The 12372-nt window shown below is 42.6% G+C and overlaps 1 protein-coding gene and 1 non-coding gene across 5 annotated transcripts in view; both read left to right on the top strand.

Annotated features, from left to right (window-relative positions):
• The window catches only part of RNF149 (ring finger protein 149), a 35624-nt gene that overhangs the window by 17278 nt on the left and 5974 nt on the right, over window positions 1-12372 (top strand). For 2 of the 4 annotated variants that reach the window (XM_027554715.1, XM_027554716.1), the window contains exons 5-8: window positions 1824-1920; window positions 5086-5284; window positions 7572-9933; window positions 11439-11587. In XM_027554715.1, coding sequence (XP_027410516.1) covers window positions 1824-1920; window positions 5086-5284; window positions 7572-7615 — 340 coding nt within the window. In that variant the 3' untranslated portion in view covers window positions 7616-9933; window positions 11439-11587. Of the gene's footprint in view, window positions 1-1823; window positions 1921-5085; window positions 5285-7571; window positions 9934-11438; window positions 11588-12372 lie in introns of those variants that run through there. The other 2 variants (XM_027554717.1, XM_027554718.1) reach the window with 2 other exon arrangements.
• LOC113901972 lies at window positions 10001-10114 on the top strand. The gene has a single exon (XR_003513628.1). It is a non-coding gene; the product is annotated as a small nucleolar RNA SNORD89 (small nucleolar RNA).

Genomic DNA, 12372 nt, shown 5'->3' with positions numbered 1-12372 from the left:
CATTTTCCCAGTCATTTATTAGAAATGTTATCCTTAAAGACATTTCCTGGTTATGTATCTTTATCTGTTATTTTTCTATGGAGATGCCTTTTTTCTTAGATTAGGCTCTGCTGTTATTTGCACCCTGAGTTTGGATTCTTTTTGGGGTTGTGTGAAATAAATATTCCTCCTTTATTTAACTAGGTTTTTTTTTTTTTTTAGCAACAGAAATTTGTTTCCTTTTTAATCATGAGATGCTTTGATAACTTTTCTTTAAAAATTGCTTTGTCAGCAGAAAGGTGTACAGAGACTATGTTTTAAAGCTGGTCATTTTAAATTCTGCTTTGCACCGATTAGAACCAGGTCACAAGTTAGTATTTAATTGTGCCTCACTTCATGTTTGCGAGTGTTCAGAGTATATACCAGTACTTTATAGGAGATAAAGTTCTCAGGAGTTTTGTGGAGGACATCAAGTAACGAGGATCAGAATAAGAAAATTAATTTCCCCGCATCAAGATAGTGAACTTAAGTCTGCAGGAGTTCATGTGGGTTGGTGTGCCAGGTACTTAGTGAAGTGGGGTCGGTGTCAGTTGACGGGGTCCTGTAGAACCTGATGAAAACAGAAAAGAATTATTATTCTAGGTTGGTTGGAGGCAAGTCCTTCTGACTTGAACGCCACACAGTGAGCAGCCAGGTTTCCTTCTACAGAAGATGGAGATGCTCCTGACGCCCGAGCTGGGACTTGCACTCGGGTCATAAACAGCTGAGTGTCTCCTGAATGTGCATGTATCCTGGTCGCCTTAGTGGGGTTTTCATTTCCTGCCCCCAGCCCACCCCAGTTTTCTCCTGTGATTTATTTCAACTGATTTCCCAATGGAACCAACATATTTATTTTTCTCAAAACTATTCCTCTGGGTCAGTTTCAGTTTAAGGCTGAATAGGTCACAAGACAAGCTGGGTTGGACCACCGTACGTCCTTACCTGCTGTTGTTTTTAACTGTCCTGGCAGGTTTCCCTTTGAAGAAAAGGTCTTTAGACAGTGACGACAGTAATAATAATGAAAAATTGCTGAGGATTTATAGTGCCCACTACCTTAGTAGCCACGTGGCATGTGGGCTCCTCAGAACAGCCTTTGGGGTAGGTGCAGAGGGGCCTCAGGCTCTAGTTCACAGTCATAGCATCTGATCACACAGCTGGCCTCTGAGCCTGACCGGTGTGGTTCTCATCTCCACACCTGCTTACCTGAAGCACAGATAAACTGCAGACTCATCACCCGAGAGGGGAAGTGAGCCAGCGAAGACCTCAGTAAAAGAAAATTCATATGTGATTTCTTTTTTGGATTCCGAAACTAATGTGTTCATTCTAGAGAAATGTAGATGCTACAAAAATACATTAAGACAAAAAATAAGTGTTTTTTTTAACTTGCAACCCAAAGATAACTTTAATATTTTAATTGATATTTTGTTGTGTTTCTACTGGAGTCACTTTATAGAAGATACTGTCATTTTTTTATTAGTTTGTCACTGTTAAGTTTACTCTTCAGTTTCTTAGGTCACATTCATTCCCGAAAGGCTAACAGAGGCACATAAAAATACATTCCAGCATGATACAGAAATAAACCATGCTGTTTTCATTCAGTGAAGGGGGAATTTCCCTCTCAATGCCAAATTCCATTTACTTTGGAAAGTAGAACAGATAACCTCCCAGGGTAAGTGGATACACTGGAATTTTGATATGATGACATTTAACTTGTAAACAAGAAGATGAGTTGGTAGGATGTGTTATTTCCTTTATAAGGTATAAGCAATTATTTTAAGACATTAACACGTACTTAATTTTTTTAGGCATATTTTTCATAGAATATGCATTGACCCATGGCTTTTGGATCACCGCACGTGTCCAATGTGTAAACTTGATGTCATCAAAGCCCTGGGATATTGGGTTTGTTACGTTTTTGTTTATATTCAATCTCTGCTCCCCTCACCCCACTGCCCCCCATTCTCCCTGAGTGATTTGCTTCTGTTCCTGACCAGAGAGGCAGGAGGAGTGAACCAGATGCTCCTTCTAGGATTCTTCTGGTTCCTGAAGAAATTTTCCTCTATATCAAAAGTAAATTCTTAAGACAGTCCCCAAAAATCAATGAACTTATAGGCTTATCGAATAATACACTAGGTGTATGCTTAAAGTTCATACTTAGAGTGGTATTTTTGCTATATGTTGTAACACTCTGCAGGGTCTTGTAGATGCTGGTCAGTGTCGTAGAAATAATTATTGTAAAACATCTGACCTGCAAGGAGCCAGGTGCACATTTGACATACAAGGAAGCGAAAGCTAGCACGTCTGGACACGAGCTCTCCCGATACTTGGGTTTCAGAGTCAGATAGCGCAGGGGAAATTCCTCCTGCAGCGAATGTGCTCCATCACTTTGCCGTACTGAGCTGGTCACAGGGCTGCGCTCAGAGAACAGAGCCGGGAGGGCGGAGTGAAAGAGAGCAGGTTATTGCAGCTGTGCACTGAATGACTTACGCACGTCAAAATATTGACTCCTGGCCCCTCTGAGAGGGGAGCGCTGTTCTAGTAACCACCTTTAGAAACCAGAAGCACGAGCTTAGGGAGAAGTCGCTCACCTAAAGTCACAGGTGATGTGATGGGTTATCAGCTTTCAGGTGTAAGTTTGCTTAATTCCAGGGTCCAAGCTCTTAACTAGTCTCCAACCCAAAAGAGGGAAAACAGGTTTTCCTAGATTGTTACACTTTTAGAGTCTAGATATAATCTATTACTGTCCCAAGAGATCTTTGAGAGAAGTAATTTAAATATCAGATAATATTTTTCTTGTTGCTAAACATAAGATGTTTTTGCAACATTTACTAAAGAGATTTTTTTTTATGATAATGAATTTATGTGACTGTATCAGCCCTCAAGGCTGCAGGCCCCCTTCAAAATACTTTTCGTTTTCCAATTCAGTATATCTTTAAAAGAGAGCTAAGGGACCACGCACTGTCTTAATAACCAGTGTGATTTTCGGTGAATTACAGTGTTTAAGTGTGAGTTGCAGAGGCCTCACTGTGGATGCACAGAGAGGGAGGCAGAACTGTGTTACTGGGCCCTTACCCACCTGGATGTCTAGAAAGCGTGTCTTTGCTCTAGAATCTCTAATGTTCATTGATTGGTAGGTTTTGATAACTGGCGGCTCTCCTCAGCTTGGCGGGTGTTCTGGGCTTTCTTAGTGACCGTGGCACGTTCCTCTCTCACCCAGCCCTCCTGGGACCATGTCTTAAACAGTGGAAGCCAGGGATTAAACAGGCAGTTTCCTGGCAGTTTTCCTCCTGCTTTTCCTTCTGTAGATTCACTCTGAAACGCCTTTTGAGTTGCCGTCTTCATTAGTTGGTAACTTTAGACCTGCTTTTCATTTCTAAACATTTGTGGAAAAGGCATTCCATTGACCTTAGCATTGAGACTGTTTTTGGAAATGTATCTACGTATATTTCACGTGTTAAAAATCAAGACTGATTTTACATCAGGTTATCTTGCTTTCAGAACGTTAGTTTCAGGAGGCTAGAATATGTGTTCCCAGAAAGCTTGTTTCCTGTTTTGAAGAAACTTACAGTAATTTGAAATCACACTTAAGAAATTAACTTGTCTTGCCTTTATTTATTTATTTTTTAAATTCTTTGACAGATCTGTCTTTTTCTTTAGACCCGTTGAGCCTCCTGCATTGAGTTGTAGAGAGTTTTACACTCTCCTCTCGTGTGGTCACTAGTTCTAATTTCCACAGGGAGAAAGTGACCACAGTGAGAGCAGCCATTGGCCCTCACAGACTCCAGGGTGGCGCCTGACTTTGCAGCCGTGGCCGCTTTGACATGCCTCTTGTCCCTGTCGTGTTTGCTCTGGGGCCGGCCGTTATCAGGGGTGTGCAGTGCTGGGTCTGGACGTGGCTCTGGAGAGACAGAGCTGTACAAGACTCTACGCTTCTGCTCACTGGCTCCTAGGAGTTCCGCCATCTGGGCTGGCGGGGGGGCAGGCGTTCACCCCACCCCGCTGGCCAAGGAGGCCTGTTTGGAGAGTGTGGGACACAGACAGGGGAGGCCTTGACCCTGCCAGCAGCAATGGGAGCGTTCAGGGAGGGCTTTCTGGAGGGACATTTGAGCTGCATGTTAATGGATCTGAATATCACAAGTCAATGGCGAGTGACCACGTGGGGTCTGAGACAGGCAGCTAGTTCAGCCTGGCAGGTATTCAGACAGGTACCTGGAAAAACAGATCAGGGTGGGCTGAGTGGGAGCGCGGGTGCGACGGCAGCCCAGCAGGACTTGTTGGTTGGTGTGGCAGGCGTCTTCTCTGGGGGTGCCTGTGGGAAGGCAGTGAGCCACGCGGTGTCCAGGGGTGGGGAGAAGGTTCTAGAACACAGGCGGAGCCGGCAGCAGGAACAGCAGTGCCTTTGGCCCTGAGGACCCCAGAAGTGGAGCCGGCAGCTAGGCTGTGCGGTGTTCAGTCTCAGCCCAGGTTCACAGGAACACCCACCCGCCCCCAGTCGGCCTTTTACCAGCAGATTCGTCCATCACAACTTTGGCGTTACTCAAAAAAGTTTCTGGATGGCCCCCAGGTTTTGAGACTCAATGCAGGGGTGCTTGTAGGGCCTCCTGTACCCACTTTCCTGATCTCATGGGGAAGTGGAGGCACACTGGGAGCAGACAGACACCCTGTGCAGAATAATTGGTGCTCTCTGAGTGAAGGGGGGCAGTCTGCACCCCTGATGATCAGGAGCCTGCTTGTCCTGAGCCCTGGCCGCTGGCAGCAGTTAGGGCGGTCTTTCAAGCTCAGGGCCCTGGTCTCAGTGCTCAGCAGCCAGCCAGGCTGCTCAGGAAGTAGTTTAAAAGGTGGCATCGCTTGTGTCAAGGGGAAAAATGGTTTTTTGGAGGAAAAGCATTTAGGCCATGAAAAGCTACTTAGAAGTAACTCACTTTCTGGTGATGCTAAGAAGACACTACTGATGTGCTTTTTGCAATATTGGTGTTTAGATAGTTTGTTTGAATTATGAGCAGATGATGATAGATAAGCTTGGTGCTGTTATTGAGAAAAGGTGTTTTCTTTGCTCTAACTCTCAAGGGCGAGCTTGAGGACGTGCAGGAGGTGACTGCCCCAGAATCTCCCCCTGGGGGTGTCTCGGCTGCAGATCTGAGTCTCACGGTACCGGACGGTGAGAGAAGTGACGCCGGCAGCTCCGAGTCGCCCTCCACCAGTGACCCCGTGCCACCCTGTGGTGCCAGCTTTAAAGAGGATGCAGGTGAAAACACAGCCTTGCTGGGTGAGTCACTGGCCGGTTAGCAAACACAGTGGTGTTACCAGTGCTTAAATGAAAGTGAAAAAGCACATAAGGTGCAGAAAAATATAAAGGAAAAATGGAAACCACAGTCTTAGCCCTACAGACACAATACTGTTTCAACATTTCGATAAATATATCTCAGATTTTTTCTGTGTGTGAGGAGGAGGAGAATATAATTTATGTGTGGTAACCCGTTTCTTCCTCTTAGTGTACGAAACTCTGTATCTGTAGACAGGACATGTGATTTTGTGCAGCTGTGGACTAGTGCATTCTGGGTTCAGTATAGTTTCTGTAAACCACATCCTGGTGGTGGACTTTTATCATCAGTAACACTGAGATAACTTCAGTGTGTATGTTTACCACCTGTCTGTCTGTGTCCTCCTCATAGGTAAAATAGAAAGAATTGCATTTTTAAAGTTACGGATGCAGCTACCTTCTTTTCATATTTGTTGGTCATTTATATTTCTTTTCTGAGTTGCCCATTTCATCCTTAATTTATTTTTCTATAGAAAAATTAACTTTTTCATATTGGTTCTAAGAGCTCTTTGGTCTTTGCTTTGTTTTTTATCTTGTCCAGCCTTCTTATACTTTGCATGATTCTGCCTTTGATAGAATGCTAACTTAGGAAAGTCTTTCTCGGGGTTATTAACTTATATTTTACTAACAGTTGTGGTTTTGTATTTTATGCTTATTAAATCTTTAATGCACATAGCTTCAGAAAAGATTTAACTGAACTATTTTTCCCAAATATTTAACCACTTGTCAGTTGTTTAGTGATCATTACTTGTGAATAATATGTTGTGATATTCACAAGGTAAGGCAAATTCCCTCATCTTTATTCTTCTTATTTTAAAAAATTTCTGAGCTGTTTTGCATTTTTTAAGATTAATCTTAAAATCAATTTACCATGTATAAGAAAATCCCATGAAAATTTTTATTATAGTTGAATTAATTTATAGATTAACTGAGAAGAATTGATGCTTCTAATTTTGAATTTGCCAACCTGGAAAAAGAAGCATGTTTTTCCAAATTGGTAATATTCAAACTGAATTGGTTTGTCTTTTTTTTGTACATTTTTAGAATCTGGGAGGCAAAGATAGAAACGTGAGAACTGAAGTTTTAAAGCAGAACCAGAGGAAGAAAGAATGCATTGTGTAAGAAAAAGGGAGGATGAATTTCAGAGATTTAGGAAGTGGAAAGCTTGATCGTGTAGGAGTTCTCCTAGCCGGGTCTCCTGCTGGGAATAAACCGCCCTGTTCTCAGCAGTTCCACTGCAGTGAGTCCAGATGCATTTCATTGTAATTTTTGCTGTTTCCTTCAGTCTCCAGAAGGGAAACGAAATTTGTTTTCTCTACTACTTGACTACCCTTGAGATATTTCAGGACAGGTAAAATTCTTAAGCTGAATTTCTAAGTATTTGTTCACCAGTAAATTTGACAAGTAATTTATGTGTTAATATTTTTTCTAGCCTACCATCATAACAACATCATTTGAGAAATATTACATTGGAAAAAAGTTAATTCTTTCCAGCCTACCTTAGGACTTCCAGAGTATAATGTAACTGCATCAGTAGCTAACCTAACACCCTCTCGACCCTCAGGAGCATGTGGAGATGAAGGTGGGGGTTATTAGGGCAGCCCACTCCCTGGAGAAGGTGTCTGCAGCAGTGGGCTCCTCTCTGGCCCACTTGACCTCAGGTCTGCTTGTAGGTGAACTCACAGTGCTTGGCTCTCCTAGTTTTGAGGAGGTACTGTATTCCTGAAAGAAACCGTCTGTGCCAAAATTATTCTGTTCTCCTTTCCTAGTAACATCCTACTGGACTCGAATGCCAGTTTGAACCTCTCCGCGTCTCCATTTCCAGTCTCTAGATTGGGGATAATAATGTAGCCGTCTCTAGCTCATAGGGTCAATATACATTGCCCAGTAAACGCAAGCTGCTGTCTTCATGGGTGGTGATGCCATCGCTGCGTGTTTGGAAACACACTCTAGTTAATCCCAGCAGCTCAGCCTGCATCTTTTCTGTTGCACAGTGCTGACCACATGCTTGCTAATTAGACTAGAAAAGCTCTCATGCTTTACGTGAAGCAGGTATTTTTATATTTTCTTAACTCTCTGTCTGGAATAGGTTGCTGTTTCTCCATGTAAGTTTTATTTAAAAATTTCTATAATTTGTTTCATGAATGACGCTCTCCAAACGTAACAGTGTTTATGTAACCAAAGCCCAGGATATGCCCAGCGACTAACACTGGCTCCCGTTGCTTTGTTATAGAGACAGGCAGGAGCGACGCTCAGTGTGACGGACCCGCCTGCTAGTGCAAGACCTGCGGACCGTGTCATGGACAGAGCCTGGGCTCGAATTAAAGGACATTTTATTTTTGTTACTTTAGTGCATAGTTTGTATATGTGAAAATAATGTACATTCTTTTACCTTTCAGGTTCTAATTTGGTATACAAAGAGCTATTTTATTCTTTCAAGATACTTTTTGATTAGTCTTGATATATTTATCTATTGAAACGTATCATAAGATGATTCCGTCTTCTCTAGGATGGTTCTAGCCTAAGCACGTTGACTTTAGACTAGTTGAAATGGAGTTGCATGATTATATTCAGTAATTGGTCATGCGAGTTTCCCTGGAGGAAAGGCTTTTTTCGAACATTAAACTTGTCAGTGTGATGAGAGAAGTCTGTTGCTTTCTTACACCTCTGTACTTTAGAGAGATTTCCAAACCCGAGAGCACTTTCATTGTTGTTTTTTAAATTTGGAATTGTGAGAAAAGTACGGGTGGGCTTGAGTAATTTTATTTCTCCCTTTTATTATCTAATTTCTTCTAATAACCTTGATGGGGAGGGAAGTTTTGTCCCTTTTTTTCTACAAATAAAAAAAGCTGTCACATGCAAGCATGAAGTTCTTCATTGCTGGTTAAGGAAATGGAGTAAACAGACTCTGGTGTGGGTTGTTTGGGGTTTTTTTGTTTGTTTTTTGAGGTAAATGATGAATTTACTGATTCCAACTACAGTTTAATCTTTACAATTAAAAGGGTGATAGATGGAGACTTTCAGTTGCTGTTATAAACCAGTAACCAGTTTTCTAGATTAATTTTAAAGCCATGGAAAAAAGCAGTGAACTTGTTTCATCATCTCTCCCACCTACTCTTGTTTGCTGTTCTTCCTTGGAGGCAGGGGAATTAGGCCGCTCTGAAGCTGTGGGGGCCGCTCTCTAAGTTGGAAAAGTGATGAGACACACAGTGGGTAAGACTGCACTCCCGCTGCAAGGGCTGCAGGTTCGATCCCCGACTGCGGAAGCTCTGCATGCCACAGGGGTGGCCAGAAACAACACACACACACACTGTGCTCTGCTGTCACTTCTTAGAGGTGGGAGGTCCAGAGTGAGGAAGAGTTAGTGTTTTTACAACTTGAAACTGTAGTCCTTTGTATCTTCCAAACTGTTTACTGTGTACATCTTTATTTGATGGTAAAAATAAATGTTTACTAGAGTATATAATTTTTAAAGTGTAAACAATTTATTCTTATAGCTGTATCTAAGATGTAAAGTTTATATAGTTTTTGTTTTGTTTTTTTTCAAGTTACTTAGGACACTGATTCCAGCCACTCAGTGAAACTCTAGGTGATTAAACAGTGTTACTGATATCAGCGGAGGCCAGACTCCATGGGAAGAGCTATTGGGATAGAAATTGCCTTACTTTTGAGCGCTCATTTCAACAGACACTGCAGTGGGTTTCCATAATAGCCATTATCTCTGAAATTTGCCTTCTGTGTTGTTCATTGCAAATAGGAAACTATGTCCCTGATTCTATACCAAGTAGATTGCTCTTTGTATTTTAAGACACATACTAGTGGAAAGTGCTTTAATTCTTCCCATTAGCCAGTGAAGCTGACTTTAAAGAGTGCTTTGACAGATCAGGGTGAATTGTTTTTGATGATTATGGGCGAGTGAGTTCTTACCAGCGGCTGTCAGGCAGAGCTTTACCTAATTCAGGGGTTTGAGGGACTCCTCTGGGGTTCACTGTTTGGCACTCTGTGCTCCCACTGCAGGGGCACGAGTTCCACCCCTTGTCAGGGCACTAAGATCCCCTGTGCTGTGAGGCACAGTCAAAAAAAAGAGACTTTGACCCTACGTTATAAACATAAGAGACTGGAAAAATTACAGTACTCTCATCTTTAGAAACACAAGTCTTTAACAGCAGATAAGGAAATCTGCAAGAGCAGACAGAAAACCCTTTTGTACTTGGTAAGGAAAATGTTTCCTTTCAAAAGGATTTTCTTAGGTAGACGTGATAAAGGGTCAGTTACTAGAATTTTTGCTGAAACACAACTTTGATAAAATGCTGGGAATCTGGGGAATATAAATGAAGAAAGGTTAGTAAAGCAGAGAGATTTAGTTCAGATTGTATTACTTAATGGCAGGAATCGCTTTCCTTCTGACAGTTGTCTTGAAAGCTTTGTTCACAGGTAATGCAGAGACTGTTCTTTGTTTTTAACTGTGAGGGCCTCGGTTATGTGTGGACAGCATGGACCCGTGGATGCCAGCGCCCCCTGCTGGGCAGCTTCGGGGGTTCCCGTCAGAAAGCCAGGCCGCCTGCAGGAGGGATGTGCACACCGCACCTGAACAGGTAACAGCGCCTGCCTGCTGGGAGTGGTGGGCGCCCAGACTCTTCCCTGGAGGGCTGCCCCACAGTTACTGAGGAATGATGACACTAAAAGGCCGAATTGCAGTGTGCCCCCTGGCAGTTGGCTCTCTCTGGGTACACGATGACAAAACCTCCTGAAGCGAACCTCTGGTCTGACCTCAGTAACGTCGGGGCACGGTTTCCAAAATGGGCCTTTCCAGCAAGCTCATACATTTTTAACAAGAGATGATTGGTGAACCCTGGGGAACTTTGGGGCTTCAGCACGCAGTAAGCACCATTATTCATGTTTTACGATACACTTAATACACCAAAGACCGCTAGAATCATGAAAACAATAATAATAGTAATAGACCACATGGTAAAGAATTCGCATGCCAATGCAGGAGACACAAGAGGCGTGGGTTCAATCCTTGCCTGGGTTGGGAAGATCCCCTGGAGGAAGAAATGGCAACCCACTCCAGTATTCTTGCCTGGACAATTCCATTTACAGAGGAGCCTGGTGGGCTGCAGCCCATGGGGTCGCAGAGAGTCAGACCTCACTGAGCACACAGGCACAAGACATTCAGGAACCAGGTTGCTTTCACTGGGACAAGATACCCAACATAACCAGATGCCCCCGGAAGACGGCTTGGCTTAGCTATAGTCTGTTTTGGAGCACACTCGTATGATCAATGAGGGCTGAGGTAAAGTCAGCACATATATGTGGCTAACTAGAACCTGAGGTACTTACATGTTTTAGTCAAAAGCATTTCTCCAGGCTCGGTGTAAACTCTAATTTGCAGCTTACAGAGCACAGAACTTTGGCCTGAACCAGAGTTCATCTTATTTTTCTGCACGCTGTGCTTCTGTCACAAGATCACCAATTAGAAAAGCCACCAATGCTTTTCCCAGTTAATTTTCATTTTTGAAGTTTAAAACACTTTTAAAAGCATTTCATTTTCAAAAGTACTGGCACATCGATTACTAGTTACAGTAGTAAAACAATATCATCAGCCATGTATCTAGAAGTGTGCCCTCATTCTAACAGGAAAAGTACAAAACAAGTTGTAAATCAAAAAAGTATTTGCATTACATTAGTTTAAGATTAGTACAAGAAAAGTCAACCCATTCTTTTTGACGCGTTGGAGGCTTATTTATCAACAGATAAAAAGAAACCTGGGAAAACACTTATGTTTCCTGTTAGGCTGATTAGTTATTGAATCTCAGGATTTTGGAAGTCCTTTTCTTAAGGATTTTCCACATAAGCATTTGCACAAACTCATGTCCATTGAGTCCATTAAAATTTATGAAAGTTTGTCTATTCTGATACCATTTATCATGGTATCATTTGTCTGAATGATACCATTTTCTTAGAGTTGCATAAACAAACAATATTGCTAAAGAAAGGTATTTGAAATAGTTATATTTTAGGCTCACAAATACTTTTTCAAACATCTTTCTACCCTAAGATGTCATTTTAACAGGTCATCTTGCTGTCTTCTTTTAAGCAGGTGATTTGAAGATATTAAAGCTAGAAATTGGAACTGAAAGTCCAGAGAATTCAAGATGTGGTTTTTAGAAAACATGAACTCATCTGATTAAACTTAAAAGTTGATGCAGTTATCAAATCCCAGGATTATAGTTCCTTTTATTTCAGGTAAACATTCTTCTACTTTTAAACATGTTTAACGAAGAACTTTTTGCTGGTGTTGTAAATGTTTCTGGATTTTTTTTTCCTCCCATAAAATGTTCTCTAAATATAACTACTATTCTTTGTAAGCTGTTTATTTGAAATACACCTGAAACCCTTTCCTCTGTCAAGTAAACACCAGGACTGTAACCTGGAAATGATGAACAATGGTCTGTCTTTAGTCACAGGCCACGTTTGCAAATCTGCCCACAAAAGCCTGTTTGTGGCCCCAAATCAGTGTTTGCGTGGGTGGCAACTTGTGGATGCCCCAGGGCAGAGAAGTGCCTAGCTGCTGGCACACACGTTCCCAGGTGAGGCTGGAAAGGACATGGTCTTCTAGCGTCAGACTGACAACAGGTGTCCTTTCGTGGGAAGTGTGGTGCCACATTTCTGACATTCTGTGCCGCTTAAGTTGGTGATTCCGTAGCTTGGGACAGTGCCCAGGCATAGGGCTGCCGCATGACTGAGGGCCTCACAGAGAAAACGTGTGCCAGGCAAGCTCTGTGTGTGCATCCAGGCTGCCGGCCGGGAGCTCTCGCTTACCGAGAATCGGCAGGGCCTGACCCGAGGTTGGGCGCTTCCAGCAGTGGTATGGGCGAAACTTCACCATCACAGACGGTACTGGCTAATAAGCTTGCTTTGCCCAGTGCTAATGTGCAAAATGGTGATGCCCGAACCTCAGCCCTGGGCAAAGAAAAGTTAGGTGTGGAAAGAAGTGCGTTACGTCCATATTTAGACTTCTGAAGGCATAC

Source organism: Bos indicus x Bos taurus, chromosome 11 (assembly GCF_003369695.1).
Source record: "Bos indicus x Bos taurus breed Angus x Brahman F1 hybrid chromosome 11, Bos_hybrid_MaternalHap_v2.0, whole genome shotgun sequence".
NCBI lineage: Eukaryota > Metazoa > Chordata > Mammalia > Artiodactyla > Bovidae > Bos > Bos indicus x Bos taurus.
Note: the sequence above shows the minus strand (reverse complement) of the source record. Positions and strands in the feature narration are given on the sequence as shown.